Source organism: Mytilus edulis, chromosome 12 (assembly GCF_963676685.1).
Source record: "Mytilus edulis chromosome 12, xbMytEdul2.2, whole genome shotgun sequence".
In the NCBI taxonomy this organism is placed as follows: Eukaryota; Metazoa; Mollusca; class Bivalvia; order Mytilida; family Mytilidae; genus Mytilus; species Mytilus edulis.
The window spans coordinates 26,975,662-26,994,868 of NC_092355.1; the positions used below are offsets into that span (position 1 = coordinate 26,975,662).

The 19,207-nt window shown below is 31.6% G+C and overlaps 1 protein-coding gene and 1 long non-coding RNA gene across 2 annotated transcripts; both read left to right on the plus strand.

Annotated features, from left to right (window-relative positions):
- Positions 1-1,961: 1,961 nt before the first annotated feature.
- LOC139498154 (uncharacterized) lies at positions 1,962-16,425 on the plus strand. The gene is made up of 3 exons (XR_011657830.1): positions 1,962-2,018; positions 14,777-14,916; positions 15,566-16,425. It is a non-coding gene; the product is annotated as an uncharacterized lncRNA (long non-coding RNA).
- On the plus strand, positions 8,702-13,217 carry LOC139498153 (uncharacterized). Its single transcript, XM_071286485.1, has 3 exons — positions 8,702-10,398; positions 11,111-11,261; positions 11,803-13,217. The coding sequence occupies exons 1-3, from the start codon at positions 9,049-9,051 to the stop codon at positions 12,366-12,368; spliced, it is 2,067 nt and encodes a 688-aa protein (XP_071142586.1). The 5' UTR covers positions 8,702-9,048; the 3' UTR covers positions 12,369-13,217.
- Positions 16,426-19,207: the final 2,782 nt, after the last annotated feature.

Sequence of the window (19,207 nt, forward strand, 5' to 3'; positions counted from 1 at the left end):
TTGTAGTCGATCCATCATCCAAGATGGCCGCCAGCGGGGGGCTTAGTTTAACATTGGACCCTATGGAAAATGCATACAAATGACTTCTTTTAAAGAACCACTGAATGGAATGAAACCAAACATGGCATGAATGTTCCTTACAAGGTGCTGACCCAGTGTTGTTACTTTGTAGCCGATCCATCATCCAAGATTGCCACCAGCGGGGGACTTAGTTTAACATAGGACCCTATAGGAAATGCATACAAATGACTTCTTTCAGTGAACCACTGTATGGAATGAAACCAAACATGGCATGAATGTTCCTTATAAGGTGCTGACCCAGTGTTGGTACTTTGTAGCTGATCCATCATTAAAGATGGCCGCCAGCAGGGGACTTAGTTTAACATAGAACCCTATAGGAAATCCATACAAATGTATTCTTTTAGAGAACCACTGAATGGAATGAAACCAAACATGGCATGAATTTTCCCTAGGAGGTGCTGACCAAGTGTTGTTACTTTGTAGCCGATCAATCATCCAAGATGGCTGCCAGCGGGGGACTTAGTTTAACATAGGACCCAATGGGAAATACATACAAATGTCTTCTTTTAGAGAACCACTGAATGGAATGAAGTCAAACATAGCATGAATGTTCCTTATGACATGCTGACCAAGTGTTGTTACTTTGTAGTTAATCCATCAACTAAGGTGGCTTCCAGCAGGGGACTTGGTTTAACATAGGACCCTATGGGAAATACATACAAATGTCTTCTTTTAGAGAACTACTGAATTGAAGAAAGCAAACATAGTATAAATGTTTCTTTCTTAATGAGGTGCTGGTCAAGTGTTGTTACTTTGTAGCCAAATTTTATTTTTTTACATAATTTCAAAAACCAAAGTAGAATCAGGTGAGCGCTACAGGCTTTTGAGAGCCTCTAGTTTAATAAACCGAATGCAATTCGTAATATTGTGCTCAACTTGAACAAAAAGTTTTATATAATTTTTTATTTAATTAAGGCTTGTATAATTTTTCATGCATGCACCACACTTTTAGATTTGTTAGGTCAATTATATAAATCAACTAGTTTGCATGCTTTCCAATTTGTACCCATGGGAAGTAACTCCACTCAAATTCTGTCAATAGAAAACTAGTTACTGATTCATGGTGGAGTTTGTATGTTACATAAATAATTAGATATTTGTTATTTTTGTAGTAAAACTGCAAAAGTTCAAGTTATTTTCCTTCAGTATCACAATCATGTTAAAAAGTGTTAATATAGAACAAATCATACTGTTTAAGGTGGTACCTAACACTACAGGGAGATAACTCTGTAAAATCAGCTAAATGTTTTAATTACGTTGTGTTGTTAAGGGAATATTAAGCTTCTCAATGATCAAAATAAGTGTTTGTCAAACTGCTATATAACCAGTGTAATTTTTCTGATAAAACGGTTGGTTCAAATTTTTTGAAATTATATTTTTGTAAAAGGGTCAAAGTAAATACTTTGTCAAAATTTTTAGAAAATTAAACGAGCCAAATTAATTTTAGTTAAAGTGTTGGGTACCACCTTAATTTGCTCTTTGTTTATTGTTTTGGAATGTTTTAGAAAATTCTGTGAAGATACTTATATTCTGTTTATTTGTATTTAACAGGTTTGTTGAGTACAGATGCACTAATTATCAACTTAAATAAAACAATTCCCCTTGATGTTTTTTAACATATGTTGTGTGTTAATTTGTATTGAAGAGACAGTTTGTTTTATATTCGATTTAGAGTTAAAACTAAATGAGGAATACTGTTATTTTTATTAAGTAAAAACCAGTCTGAATAGATATAACATTTGTATTCACACACAAGTTCCCTCAAAATATTGCATCCCAATAATTTCACAATAATTTTTAAAAAAAGTCTGAAGTTATCTCCCATAGTATGTGTTTATTTGAATTACCTGAAATTAAATTTATAGTTGGGTTCTTTTCAGATTGATCCTGCCCGCATACTGGTAAAAAATTAGAAATATAAGAAAAATGCAACAACTGTAAGTATACTGCATTTTAAGTTATATGATTAATTTAATTATTACATTATGATTAAACAAATAAAAATTATATTTTTAAGTTGGCAATAAAATAATAGATATAAGAAGATGTGGTATGAGTGCCAATAAGACAAGTCTTCATGCAAATCACAAATTGTAAAAGTAAACCATTAAAAGGTCTTCAACACAGAGCCTTGGCTCACATGGAACAGCAAGTGTAAAGGGTCCCAAAAATAACTAGTGTAAAACCATTCAAACAGGAAAACTGACGGTCTAATATATATAAATAACGAGAAACTAGAAACACTTATGAACCACATCAACAAAGGACAACTACTGGAAATGTCTAAATTCTGGAATTTTATCTCAGGGTTAATATAACTACTACTAAACAATATGAATTGTTTTTTTAAATATCATGTTACTTCTTTTGTAATCTTTTTTTTTGGGGGAAATCTTTTTTTTGGGGGGAAGAACACTTTACAGATTTGTTTTATTTCAATCCTACCAAATTTTAGTTAACAACTTTGAGAAGAATTTGGGAATGAAATGTTGTGAAAAAATTCAAGATTTGTATATTCATTTTTTAAACGTAAATATAAAGTGTAACATTTTAGGTTCTCATTAGAATTGACTGCATACTTTTTGTTGTATTATTTGACCTTAAGGATGTTCGCTGCTCAGTTTCAAAATAAATAACTTTTCATAAAACTAGTATTTATTGATGGGGAAAAAATTGAGAAGTCAAAAACACCAAAAACATATAGGGGTCAATGTGCTTGTTGTCGAGTTATTAGCCATTGGAATTTTGGCGGGAAAATGTTCTCTCTTGGTTTTTCATAGCTTTATCATTGACCAGTTGAAGTTCTCAAATACTATTGGAAAACAATTAAAATTTTATTAGACTTTTACAAATGACTTATAATTATACATGTAAAAGATTTATAAAAAGAAAAATGGGGGTTCATGGGGAAATTTTTTTAAGGTATTCAAATGGATAAAACCAGAGGATTCCGAAAATCTGACAAAAATTCCAAAACATGATAAGCTGAGTCTAACAATTACCTAAATAAAGGAAAAAGTATTCAAAATGGTAGGGTAGTTCCCAATTATCTATCCTTTCCTAAGGGGAACAACTCTTACAAATTGACTTGCAATTACAGCATCAATTTTTTTAAAATACTGTAATTCTGTTGATTCATTACAATTTGTGGGATATCAATTTTCGTGGGTTTCTTGAATACTGGTCACCCACGATTTAAGTGCCCAAGGAATTCCAAATGTTTTACAGGCTTAAATACAGACATTGGTAAAACCAAGCATTCAAATATACATGAAATTGTAACTTTCCTTAATTTATGAAAATTAGTCGCCACGAAAATAAATGGTTCTGAGGTAGACTAAGAAAGGAGTAGGTCCGGTAAGGACCGATTTTGCCCTCAAATTTCAGGTTCATCTGACGAAAGATTTTAACAACTTTTTAAACACTTAAGTGTCTATTTCATTTGAATCAATTAGTTTATGTGAAAGATTTTAACTGATTTTGTCATTAAAAACGACCCGATTCAAGCTCAAATATGAAAAATCTACCAAATATGCTGAAAAATGTCACTTTTCAGATGGTTTTCGTCAAAAACGAAAGTGGCCGCATCCGTGTTCATTCTCAATCTTTATATATGTTATGTATTATCATAAAATACAACTTACATTTTAATATTAAGGATGAACACGAATGCGGCCACTTTCGTTTCACACTAAAACCGTCTAAAATTTAACTAAAATGCTAGAATTGTGAAGATTTCAGTAATTTAGCATGACTTAATGGTGCTAGTACCTGATATATGTGCATTGTATTGTCAAAAACAGCCCATATTTATGTAACAGAAGCATTCTACTGAACAATAAATAACTAAAAAATTACATTTTAACAATTTTGTAAAACTGCTATATTTTGGGGCCAAAAAGGGGTCTTAATGGATCTACTCCTTTGCACCAAACTCATATTTCAAAAGCTTTCTCAAAATAATCCCACCTATTATTTTGTTTATTTTAAAACCAATTTACAGTACACTGTATCTCTTACTGTTTCATTATATTTAAGGAGCTTTTGTATGTGTATCACTGTGCCCGTATATTTTGTGAATTTAACTTTAAGATATCTTTTATGCCCCACCTACGATAGTAGAGGGGCATTATGTTTTCTGGTCTGTGGCTCTGTCCGTTTGTTTGTTCGTTCGTTCGTTCGTTCGTTCGTCTATCCGTTCGTTAGTTCCGCTTCAGGTTAAAGTTTTTGGTCAAGGTAGTTTTTGATGAAATTGAAGTCCAATCAACTTGAAACTTAGTACACATGTTCCCTATAGTATAATCTTTCTAATTTTAATGCCAAATTAGATATTTACCCAATTTCAAAATCCATGGAACATGGAAAATGATAGTGCGAGTGGGGCATCCGTGTACGTACTTTGGACACATTCTTGTTTTTTCAACTGTTTGTTGTCAACTTGACGTGATCGGTGTAACCTTTAATTTTATTTAACCTTGGTAATATTAACAAAATCATAAACGAAGACAAAGCATGTACTGTTAAATTTTATTATCAAAAAGTAATGCACTATAAATGCAGTATAAATGAAATGATTACAATTAAACATTGGAAGAAATAAAATAAATGATATTAATCTTCCCAATAAATAATTACCTTTTCCGTTTTCTGTACCTGGCAGTGTTGTTTGGGTCTGTAGGGATTCAGCTATATTGTTTATGTTTTAATCGTATTGTTTAAGGGTTTATATATCTGATTGCAAAGAATCGTTTTAACATCTTTGATTAGGCATATGCATTACAAAAATGATAATAAATGGAATTAAATCCCAGAAGATGCATTTAAGCATTTTTAATTTTGAATTTGTTGTTTCTATTTAGCCTTAAGGTTTTCCTACAAACTTGCATCAAAAGATAACATTTAGAGCCAGGATCAGACAAACACAGAATTATATTTTGGTAATGAGATTTTATTGTTTTTCCTAACCTTTAAGTCTCTAAATGTTCTTAATTGCTTTTAATACACAAAGTGGTATGCATTTGGTTTTCATTTGAAATACTATAGTGAAAAAATAAATGATATGTCTTTTTCGTAGTCAATTACCTAGGAGCCAGGGGGAGCAATGAAAAAATAAATGAAAATATAAAATAAAATTGAAGGAAGACACTGACTAGACTTTGAATATAAAAGATAGTTTTGCTTGGCTTTTTACTTTCAAGAGTTTGACACCTCTCCCCCCCCCCCCCCCCCCCCCCCCCCCCCCCTCCTCCTCTTCCTGTCTCTCACTTTTAAGTCAATTTCTATACAACTGATTGTATATAACGAAATTTAGTAAACTCACATTAAGAAATCATTAAGCCTCTGAGTGTTTCAGTCTTTATTTACTCAATTTTTTTTTTTTTTAAACATATTGAAAATATATTGTTTAAGGACAATGGACAAAGGTTGTTGTATACTTATATATATATAAGAAATGACAAATATTGATAAATGTAAGAAAAATATACAAGTTCACTGTGATTGACACAATGAATAAAAGATCATTATTTTTTTGGCATAACAAACATGAAAACAGGACACATATTTCAATTAAAACATTCATATCTGTCAAGTGTACTGTTATATTTTAATTTATTTACCCTAATTGAAATTTATGGATGTCCAAATTTATTAATGGCCATTTTCTACTATATTATTAAATTTAGACATTTTAGCATTGTCCTAATTTGTAAAAAAATATTTTTTATGTGAATAAAAGAATGATTCAAGATTAAAGAAGATACAAAACTGATGGAATTGTCAAATGTTTGGCGAAAAAAATATCAGATTTAATGAAGTTGTGTCTGATAAATATAACTGGCATAAACATAACGTACAGCTGTCAAAATCATAATTGTCATAGTACGATCTGAAGAAAGAAAAATGTGTGAAAACCAAAAACATAAACATGAATTTAAAAAATTTAAAAAGATGTGAAGAACAAAACAAACTTATTTTATTCCAAAAATGAGATTAACATACATGCATGTCAAATATTGAGTAAAATCTAGAAACTGAGCAAGCAAAAACAAATGGATTTCAATTCAAACATGATGTTATGCTATAATGTTTTGGAAAAAGGAAGAAGGTTTGGATCCATTAAAATGTTTAATCCCACTGCAAATGTTTGCACCTGTCCTAAGTCAGGAATCTGATGTACAGTAGTTTGTTTGTTTATGTAATTTATACGTGTTTCTCGTTTCTCGTTTTTTTATTTTATATAGATTAGACCGTTGGTTTTCCCGTTTGAATGGTTTTACACTAGTAATTTTGGGGCCCTTCATAGCTTGTTTTAATCAGTGTGAGCCAAAGCTCCGTGTTGAAGGCGGTACATTGACCTATAATGGTTTACTTTTATAAATTGTTATTTGGATGGAGAGTTGTCTCATTGGCACTCACACCACATCTTCCTATATCTATGAATTTAACATGCAAATGTCAAATATTTAAAATGTCTGTCTGGCGGGTTCAATTTTGGAGAATGATACAGCTGACTATACAAACCTTTATTTGGTAATGTTAAGTTTACATGAAACTTTTAGAAAGAGTTCCACCATATTTTGTAATGTTAGGTTTACATGAAACTTTTAGAAAGAGTTCCACCATATTTTGTAATGTTAAGTTTACATGAAACTTTTAGAAATAGTTCCACCTTTGTATAGGAATAAAACTTTGATTATGGTAAAGCAAATATGTTTTTGAAAAAATACTTGATGCCCTTTTTGATTAGCATGAATATTAAGTGCTGTTATCAGGAATTATAATGGGATGTTTTGACATTTCTCTTGTTTTTATTATTGAACTCACATTTTAATGTTAGATAAAATAGATTATTATCACCCTCACAGATTTTTATTCCTTAAGAGGCAGATTAATTTTCATCGCTTTCAAGATTTTGATAAACTGGAGTTGTTAATTGAAAAGATCGAGAGACCTTACTTTTGTTAATAAAAGAGAGGAAATAGACACCAGAGGGATAATCAAACTCACAGATCAAAAATAAACTGACCATGCCATGGTGAAAAAAGAAAAAAACACAACTAATAGTACACAAGATACAACATAGAAAACTAAAGACTAAGCAACATGAAGCCCCCCAAAAAACGGTAAACGGACAGAAAGTCCCAGTACATAAAGTCACAAAGGAGTATGGCCACGAAGTGCCTATATTGGCCCTGTGAAATGACAAAAAAATAAATATAAACAAGGTGGATCCCTTATAGTTAAAACATATCTACTAATATCGTTGTTTGTTATTTAAAAAAAAAAATCATATTTTCATGACGTCACTTATGTGACGTAACCCCCGAAATCGAACCGGAACGCTCAAAACATCAAAATTTTCGAAGAATTTCACACTTCTTGGTTAAATTTCGCATTGGCCACAGGCCTCGACCAAAGTAATTCTAATCTCATTTTAATTGTTTAACACTTTGAAATCGTTTGCAACATTTATTAGCGTGGTCGAGGCCTGTGGCCACATCGAAAAATAAACTTTTGCAAACAAGCAAATCCGGATTCGACACTGTTATTTCCGATGTACGATAGATTTTGTGGCGAAATGTCTAATGAATCTACCACGAACTTATATTAAAATAGAAACAATTTTTATAGTTAATCTTCTTTTTATAATATTTTGAAGACATTCTATCATATTTCATTTTTTTTTGTGTGTATTGGAATTACATTGCGCATGTTTGTTGCACTTAGATCTACCAACAGAAATATGGATGAAGGCAGTTTTGCCGGACGGTGACATATTCGGTAATTTTTGTTTTCTCTGACATATACTGTAGACCATTATGTGAATCTTTTGTTGCAACTGAAGCATGCTTTTCTTGGAGATTACATATTGAGGTAAGTCAAAATTAATTTACAGATTTAAATAACAAACAAAATTGGAATAACAAGTTCCGTAGCTTCGTCAACTGCCGACGGATTTTTTTCCCGTAGTTACAACGTGTTTTTTTTTTTTTTTTTATTAAAACACAGGACAAATTTGTGGAAAATAAAATGACTAGTAGATAATAAATTAATTAAGAGTTCATTGTGAACAACGTTATTTTAACACTTAAAAGGGATTTTGAAATGTTATGTTTAAGATTGGTCGGCTTTGCTATAAAAAAAAAATGGGGCAGCTTTAAATTAAGGCCGAATTTATTCTACGAAAACCATCTTAAAAAGATCCTAATAACTATGCTGAAGCAGTAATATATCTTAACTCATGTATGTTTAAAACAAAAAAACAAAAACAAACAAAAGCAGACGACTAGCTTCAGTACCGACTTAAAATTTATATACCACTTGTTTTCCATCTTTGGAATGTACGACGACGTGGTGTAATGGTTAGAGCGTTACTCTTTCGAGTGACATGACAAAGCTGGTAAGGGTTCGCGGCTCATTGATATAAAAAGTTTTTTTTCTTCTTTTTTTTGTATAATATCATTAAACCTAATGCATTACTTTCATTCCTGTGATTGTTTGAAAGGATCCACTGATATTTTTTTTATTTGATAACATTATTTTGAAACGTTTCTATTCGGCATTTGATTTTTTTTTTTTAAAGTAATTGTTATCCAACAAATTATTTTTATATAGAACTTGCCTTTCTGATGTGTAATAGAAATTAAACAAGTTAAGATACCTGCATATTCAGTCCCCCATAAATTATCAAATATGATATGATCCATAAATACTGTTTGTAGTGTGACTACTAGTGTCGGTGAGTTAGGACTGGGAACTAAATTATTTTATTACACATTGTCTGTTCAAGTTTCATTCCTGAACATATATGTTTATACACAATAATTAAAAATAAGATGTGTTATAAAATTGTTGCTCTGTTAAATATTGTTGGGTTGCTGTTCATTATCACATGCATCAAATCTCCTGTTCTAAACTGCAATCGTGGTTCACGTACTAAGATTCATTTCTTTATTTCACTTCAGAATGCCTGGAAGCGGTCAAAAGTATTACCCGTGCGTTCTATGCAATAAAAGGACTAAACCACATGAAAGAAGACCAATCAATAAATCTGTGGCAAAGTATTTGAAGAAGAATTTTTTGATAACATATAAACAAGAAGACAAAATATGCAATACGTGTAGGCACAAATACTATGTTCAGGAAACCAGACAATCCTCTGTTGTACAGCATATATTATCTGACGATGAAGATTATGCTCCACCAGCAAAACGTAGATCTACTGTTTTATCCAGTCCACCATCAGTATCTCTTTCAATACCTTCTACATCAAAAAGCCATTCATACTGTTTCATATGCAAAAAGCCCGGACCAAAGCTAATTGTTGTTCCATCACAAGCAAGATTTTCTGCATTTCTTAAAAAAGAGGTTATAATTCCTGCGGGATGTCGCTGTTGTCCGGGACATTTGACGGAAGATAATTTTACAGAAGATGCAATAAGTAAAATAAACTGTACCAATGATAATGTCATCCTTAACAGATCTTCAATTATGGATCTTTTGAAGAAGTTAAGATACACAGCCTTACAAAATGAACAATCAAGAATTGACTTTGATACACATAAAGTTTTATCTGACTCTGACTTTATCAATTTAACCGGTATAAATAAGGACAACTTTAATGATCTTCATTCCTACATCAAAAATACAGTAAGAAATACACCTACACGAAGCACAAGAACTTCTCTTGGAATTTTCCTTTTTAAATTAAAATCTGGAATTTCAAATAAAGTGCTATCTACCATTTTCAACATATCAAGATCAAGTTTACGCCGAGCCATTTCATGTGTCAGACAAGCTTTAGTTAAGAATTTCGTACCTGAAAATTTGGGTTTTAAACACATCAGCCATGATGATGTCGTTAATCTGCACACACGACCACTAGCTCAGACTTTATTTGGGGACGGAACAAACACACAGGCTATCTTAGTGCTTGATGGCACCTATATGTATATCCAAAAAAGCGGAAATTTTCATTTTCAAAGACGGTCATATAGCTTACACAAGGGACGACCGCTGGTTAAACCAATGGTAGTTGTTACTACTACAGGGTTCTTTGTGACTGTTCTTGGACCATACTTGGCCGACTGCAAAAATAATGATGCGGCAATCCTCAAACATATGTTTAACACAAATGTAGAAGATATCAAAGAATGGGTACAAGACGATGATATATTTGTCGTTGACAGAGGATTCAGGGACTCATTGGAGCTTCTTGATGATTTGGGGATAAAGGCACAGATGCCAAGCTTTTTAACGAAAGGCCAAAAACAGATGACAACAGATGAAGCCAATGCAAGCAGATTAGTTACTGAGGTTTGTACCCCTACAGCCAAAATACTGTAGTATAATTCTCAAAACTAATTTTGAAACTGCGTCACTTTATATAGTAATTCTCAAAACTAATTTTGAAACTGCGTCACTTTATATAGTATCATGTTAATATATTTTTATCGCTACACAGAAAATGCTCTTTTTCATACGAAGCACACCCAACTCAACATATGCCCATTGTTACTGGTAAGACTATGACTATTGTGCCACTAAAAAGAATAAAGAAAAGTAACGTTAATATAGGACTGCATATTTTTTTGTTTTCCCCTATGAATAGTTTTTTACACATAAATATCAATTAAACAAACCAAATCGATAAAAAGGTAGCACACCTTGACGGTATTGTTGTTACTGTTCGCAAAAATGACAATGTATATAATATAATTGACATTGACAAACATAGTTTTAATTGCAACCGATTATAAATTTCAGACCTTATGTTTAGAGCTATTTTTCTAATGCATGTAGGTCAAAGGTTTGATTGGATTTCTTGCTTTTATTGTATAAATGTTTTACTCAAGTATCCAATAGCATTATATAAACTGAAGCCCTACCTATGTATTAATTGCAATTGTAAAACTTTATTACAATGTTTTATGCAAACAGTTATATAAACACAGCAAGCAAGCCAACCAAACCTTTAACCTACTTGGAGTAGGAAAATAGCCCTAAATTACTATTTTTCTCATTCTAGGTCCGTTGGGTAGTAGAATCTGCTAATGCAAGAATCAAGAGATGGAAGTATCTGAGCCATGTTTTACCAAATAAACAAGTTCCATATATCGGAGATTATGTTTGCATTGTATGTGGAATATCAAATAAATATTTGCCGCCGTTGTCTCCAGGTAAACATTCTCACTAAGATAGCTCGTATTGATAACTGTGATAATTAAGTATATGTATATCATGAAATCATAAATAGTGATCAAATCGAATTTGCGATATTTTAAACACACATTTTTTTTTCACTAGGAAATTCGCACTGTGAGAGCTGTCATTTTCCACTTGTATTTTAAAGAAAATCAAAGAAAAAAAACTTTCTCTAAAAAGTATTAATCTCTTTTCCCTAACTATTCATTAGAAAGCAAATTAACCAAACAAACAATCTAAACAAAATCTATAAGACAAATGATAAATAGTACCACATGATAATATAAAACATTAATTATTATTGTTCTTTTGCAAATAGATATAGGAAGATGTGGTATGAGTGCTAATGAGACAACTCTCCATACTGTGACTTAGAGTTGGTAATTTTTGTGTCATTTGGTAAACTTGTAAATAGTTGTCTCATTGGAAATCACACCACACTTTTTTTTAATATTTGATTAAAAAATTGTGAAACTATTTACTTGTATTATAATTGAAATTTTCTTGTTTAAAAAGGATGTGACAATGAAGAAGCATTGGCTGCAAAAATGCTCTATCTGTCGAAAAGAGTAAATACACTGAAACAGAGGGTAGAAGAAGAAAATTTGGAGAGGCGTAAGACAATTTGGAAAGAGCCAGATAATCATACTTTAGACGATTTTCCACTTCTTGATGAAGAAGATCTGAGAAACATAACGTGCGGTGTCTATCAACTAAAACTTAGCACTAGCTACATTCAGGAACACTTAGAAGGCAATTGTCAAATTCTTATACATAAAGAGGATGAACATTTGATACGCGTGAAACTTCAGAGCCGTCATGTTTCTTCAAAAACCTACATCTTGTGGATAGAATACACATCTGCTGAAATTACCGCATGGTACTGTAAATGCAGAGCAGGAGCACGTGTTGTGGGAGTATGTGCCCATATTGCATCAATACTCTGGTATCTTGGTTATGCAAGGCATAATCAGGATATATCTTATGGAGTCCAGAATTGGGGAGCATATCTAGAAGATGCAGCATCAATTCCACAAGCCGTAGACGAAAGTGACAGTGAGGAGAGTGTCGTTGAAGAATAGAATATTGTATCAATCCTTGTTAGGTTTCTGTCTCCTTGACTTTATCTTAGTATTCCACTTGCTAATGTATTTGAACATGGTGAACTCTATTTGAATATATTGTAATGTTGTTGTTTTTTTTCAACTAAGCAAACTTTTTAAAAAGTTTGGAAGTAATTTATTGTTGAATTTAACATATTCATCAGACATTTCATATTACTTTAAAGAAAACAAAATATAGACAAAATAATAGATTTTGTATACCGATTGCAGTTATTTATAGTTTTCAATAATACATAACTTTATTGACACAGCTTACATTTATACGTTAATATAATTTATATCATTTCAATCAACTCAGTCTATAGTTAACAAGTAAGTCCGTAAATGAACTTATCCGCTTTTGAAAACTAAGAGTGAGCATTTTGTCATTTCTTTTTTTATAGCTTTTTTTAAAAACAATTATTAGATAAAAAAAAACCTTTGGGAAAATATGAAACGTATCCAATGAATAATTGAGGTATATTCTTATTAGTTTTCGAGTTGTACATTGTACATATTTTCACGCGCTTAAGGTACAATTAGAGATGGTATAAATTATAAATATTTTGTGTGTCAGTGGTCGTTGGTGTATAAATAGCAGTGTTGAATGAAATTGTCGTTCATACGTATTTTTATTCTGAATACTGATTTGAGAGTAGGCATGTAAATCCTTCAGAACGAGCGTGGTGCTTATGAGTGCACGTGTGGTACATTTGTATAGTATGTGTTATATGATTATATCATATGGAATTATATGTATTGTCTATACGAATTGTTTTCATTATTCATTTTTTTCCAGGAAATAAAATGTTTTGAGTTTCATCGAAATCACGGGTTTTATATTCATATTAATGTAAGAGATGATATGGCATGATTTCCAATGAGACAACAATCGTAAAACATTTTTAAAGATTTTAAATCGGCTGTACTCCCGCTCGCCAAGATATTTTACAGCTGCCAAATATAAGACTTGTATGCCTTAATGTGTTTGGAAACTATATATAACTTTGAATTTAATCTATGCTATAGAAATTTGTTTGTCTGCAATTTCTATTTCGTGAATATCAAAGCCGAAAACGAGTTTTCGGTGCAATTGTACTTAATGTAATTGGAGCATTGTTTGCCACTTTATTCTGTCTGGCTTTTAGTAAGTTTCTGTTAATATATATATATAAAGAACGGACTATGTGCATTAGATTCAAGAATTACTTGGCAAAATAATACTTGTGGTGAAGTGATTATATTAGTATAAGAACGTCAAGAAATTTTTTTTTGACGTTACGCACAATTGTTAAAATAGGATTTCACCATGGTCTTTTCTGACGTTCAGGAAAATTATACAGACAGAGTTACAAGTCTGATGGTTATCAATTTATAAACTACCCTAGTAAGGGATCATTCTGGAGTAATTTAGTCAATTTCTAAGACAGGGCCATTTTTGACCCTTCGTGGCCCTACTCCTTTGATAGGACAAAAAGTCACAAATATTTTTTCGACAATTGTTTGAATATATAAGAGAAATATCTTGAAATATTTACTTTTTAATACTTATATTAATATTAAAGTTAATGAAATTTATCTTTTTACTTGAAAAATGAAGATTTATTTAATTTTAATCATGCAAAGGACATATTTCTTGGCACCATGAAGCCATTTAAGTGCCAATCTACTTAAGCATTTTGTTTTTAACAATAACTTGATCATCTTTGATATTTTTTTGATAAATTTTGCTTACAAAATTGGTTAATATACAATACTTCAAGAAAAGTCCAAAATATGTTTTTGTAAAAATAAGCATTTTTATTCAAAGAAAATAATCAGAAAAAATAAATTGTGACTTTTTGTCCTGTGACTTTTTGTCTTGTGAATTTTTGTCCGTGACTTTTTGTCCGTGACTTTTTGTCTGTGACTTTTTGTCCTGTGACTTTCTATCCTACATTAAAAAAAACTAGGGGTGTTTTTCGGTCCCCTGTGAAAATTAAAAATTCAAAACCTGTTGATGGTCTCATTTCAGTTAAAGAAAATGACACTTCATGACAGTTTATGTGGAGAAACAGAAAAGTTGAACACCCCACAAGTTTAGTGTTAATTTAATTTGTTGACAGAAAAGTCCCAAAACTCACAATCAGTATGTTTTGTGAAAGAAAAGTCAACCACCTAACAAGTGTGCATGCTGAGTTCAGTAAAAGAAAGCTCTTAATACTCCTATACCTTTGTCCCAGATTTAGAGGAGGATTGGATGCTCATAGATCCTTTTTATGCCCTAGTTAAGGGCATCATGTTTTTTGCATTGAAAATACAGCACCTCCCATCAGTCAGGTTAAAGATTAGTACATGTACTGTCAAAATAGTGCAACTTTAATTGATGGAATTGAAATATTTTACAGGATTAACTCAAAAGAAGAAATCAAGAAACTATGTGCTTCTAATGTGAAAGAATCCAGGCAAGGTCAAGGTTATATATATTAATTGGAACAGGAATGTTATAGATTTTGGATGAACAAGAGACCGAATTCACATGAAATAGGTAATATAAAAAGAAGGATATTTGGTATGATTGTCAATGAGACAACTATCCACCAGAGTTCAAATGAAATGGATGTAAGCAATTGAATGCAGTTATACTGCCTTCAACAATGAGAAAACCCAATACTGTAAAGGCCCAGACATGAAAACGTGAAAAAATTGAAACAAGATAACTTATTGCCTAATTTATAACAAATCAATTTACAAAAAAATTGAAGAACAGACAGGAATGAACCTAACACTAAACTACTAGCAGTCATAAACCTGTTGAGCATGATTGTGGACTCAGACTCAGGAATCAATCAATCAAAATACTGGATTTAGAGTTTCGAGCATAAATTTTGTTCTCCAAGTACTAAAGTTTTATGATATAGAACCTAGGCTCCTGACTTGGGGCAGGCACATCAGATGTGGCTGGGTTAAATATTTAGTCTTTATTTTTTAAAAGTCCAAGACCGCACAATTGTATATAAATTTCAGTGATAATAAAAGTCAAACACATCTTTATGACCTAACTTCAGTATTGGGAAATATGACATTTAACCCCATATTTTCAACACTTGAACGAATAATGATATACAACAGTCATTTCTGCTTTTTTTCATTTTTCATTTTTTTTTCTATTTTTTTTTTCCATTTCTGCTTTTTAGCATTAGAATGTTTCTCTTGTGAGGTCAAAATTTAACAGCAACATATGTGATAACCATTTATGGCAGACAATAATAAATAGAGAGAAGCATATTATGGGCAAAATATCAAGTACCATGTCAAATCCCAAAAGCATGCCATGTAGAGAAGAGTGAAACAAATACTATTAGAAGTGGTGGAACTGTGAGTAAAAAAAATCATACAACAAAGTAATTTTAATATATTTACTAATCAAATCAATTTGAAGAAATAAAATTAACAAAAGAGCACTCTGTACCATCAGTTGTTTGTTCTATCGATATTCTCTGGCCAGAGTACTATTATATAACTGGTCAGTAGATCATCATTAGAAAATTGAAACCTATAATCAAATACAGGAAATGGTCACTTTGATCTATTCATTAGTTTTTTAATCCAATAAGGACCCAACACCATTTAACTGTCATAAAAAAAGACAGATTGACACCTATAGAAAAGTTAATGAGCCATAAAAAAAGAGTCCCTCAGTATAATTTAAGTAATTATAGTGTATTTTAAACATGTTTTTGTCATCTCGCTTTTTTCAACTCCCACTGCTATTTTTCACCTGAGATGTTAAATCAGGTATTGATTATTCACCTTTGACCCTAAGGTATAGAATTGCTCACCTATGATCAAAACGCATGTCAGACCAACATGTGCATGTCCAGCAAGGCTATTGTTAAAGGGTCACTTTTTAATGACCCGCAGGTCAAAATGATATTTTCTGCTATTTAAGGCATGTTTTTATGACATTAAATGAAATGAAATTGGAATTTATGGGTTAATTTGTGACAAGGTCAAATTACCAACAAATTGACCGTGTTTTTATAGTAAATTATAAAAACATCGTAATAGGACAGAGAGATTTACAATTTAATGGATTTAATCATTCAATATTACTTATTTCTTTGAAAAAGTTTTCAATTTTTATATTCATACATGTGCCAATTGAGAAATTGAAAACCATTTCAGTCAATATATATAAATTTAGATATAAGAAGATGAGGTATGTGGTATGAGTACCAATGAGATGACTCCCAATCCAAGTCACAATTTATATTATAAAAGTAAACCATTATAGGTCATAGTACGGTCTTCAACACGGAGCCTTGGCTCACACCAAAAAATAGTAAGCTATAAAGGGCACCTAAAATCACTAGTGTAAAACCATTCAAATGAGAAAACCAACAGTCAAATCTATATAAAAAACTAGAAATGAGAAACACTTATGAACCATATCAACATATGACAACTACTGAACATCAGATTCCTGACTTTTTGTTTGAATTAGATGAAATTCAAAAGATTTATCTATTTTTTTCTGGTGCCAAAACAAAAGTTGTGATATCTTTAATTAAGAGGATTTTTTTTCTAAAAAAGGGGTTCAGGTATTCATCCATCAGAACTTGTACTCCGTCTTTCTAGCTGGAAAATTAAAAAAAATATTAATGCCCAAACTGAACAAAAGCAAAGAAAAGACAATGGATTAAAATAGATGAACAAAAAGGGTAACTAAGCATTGATGGAAAAAAAAGCAAAAATAAAGATTTTGTTTATTTATTTTGGAATAAGATACAGGTCTATTCTAGAAGATATGGAAAATAATAATAATGTTGCCGAGTCCCAAAGCTATTTTATAGGTGACATGTTTTATTTCACATGGAACCTGTTTTATTAAAAGGCATGTGGATTTGATTTGTAAATAAATTATAATCATAAATCTGTTTCATATAGATAAACAAGATATAACAGGTATTTGCATGTTATCAGAAATTGTGAATTTTTAATCTAGTTTTTATCAATTACAAAACTTGACCAAACAAAGACCTAGCTTTTGGTTAAATGATAAAACTTGACAGATTATTTTATCATTAAAGTGATGGTCATGTTGTTGAATTAATTATATTTTTATAGAATACTATTTATTTACATGGTGCATTATTACCTTGTTCCAGTCAAAAGGGCTTTATACTGTTTTTTGAGAAAAAAAATATTGAGTTAGTTCCCCTGCAAAATAATATAATCAGAAGTGGACCACAGAATGTCAACTGGTACCATTCTCAGACTCTCTTTAATTGCAACCACTTGGCATCCATCATATTCCATCGTCTGTGGATTCATTTTTAGCTCACCTGGCCCGAAGGGCCAAGTGTGCTTTTCTCATCACTTGATTTTACAAAAATCTTCTCCTCTGAAACTACTGGGCCAAATTAAACCAAACTTGGCCACAATCATCATTGGGTATCTAGTTTAAAAAATGTGTGGCGTGACCCGGCCAACCAACCAAGATGGCCGCCATGGCTAAAAATAGAACATAGGGGTAAAATGCAGTTTTCGGCTTATAACTCAAAAACCAAAGCATTTAGAGCAAATCTGACATGGGGTAAAATTGTTTATCAGGTCAAGATCTTTCTGCCCTGAAATTTTCAGATGAATCGGACAACCCTTTGTTGGGTTGCTGCCCCTGAATTAATAATTTTAAGGAAATTTTGCTGTTTTTGGTTATTATCTTGAATATTATATACTCATTTTGGTCTTGAAAGATACCTTACTATATTACAATCACCTGAGCAGAGGAGAAATTTCACTCGATTGCGTATTTCTTCTCACAGACTAAGAATTGAACAAGGTCGCTATCAGGGTACTCTCCGACAAGACAGAATATGTCTCAGGTGCACCTCAAATGAAGTTGATGATGAAAAACATTTTTTATTCTCATGTACATCATCACAAGATAAGAGAAATTATTTGAATTCCACTATTGACTTACTATGCCCAAACTTTAAGCATTTGATTCCTAGCCAAAAACTGATATGGCTTCTTAATGTAGAGAATCTTCATATTTTGATATCTGTCTGTAAGTTAATTGATGAAGATAAAATATAACTTTAAAGATAAATATTTAATCAGGCTTTCTGCACTAGGCACAAGGTTGGCATGGTGGGGTACAGGACACAACGTACAAGTTCTATTACCTTCTTGTTTGCGATATTATTATTTTTTTTTATTAAACTGGTAATATTTTATCTTTTTTGTAATTTGTGCACTTTGGCATGTCAATTAGCATTGTCCCTTGGTGCCTCTTGCAGTTGTGTCACTTTAAATAGTACTGACTCCTCTGCACCAGGCACGAGGATGACATACCATTTATGTGCAACTTCTTACAATATCTTACCATATCATTAATGTCCCGAAACACATTTTAATATGCCCCCACCATGCAATTTAGCACCGTCCCTGGGTGCCTCTTGCAGTTCAGCTAGATATATTTAGCCTACTCACAGTATTCTTTTTTGTTACTTTCCAGAGGTGTGCCTGAGACAAAGGTTTTATATATATACTAATATGTGATAACTGTTGTTTCTTATTTGTGTTTGTAACTATGTGTTGTTTATTATATTTGTAAAAGAATATTATATTACAATCATATTATATTATGCTCCTTGTGAGCCCATTTTATGGAAATAAAGCATCTTCTTTTTCTTCTATAGATAGAGATAAACTGTAAACAGGAATAATGTTCAGCATTGAAAGTAAGATTTACAAATAAGTCAATGTGACCGAAATGGTCAGTTGACCCCTTTAGGAGTTATTGCCCTTTTTAGTCCATTTTTAACCATTTT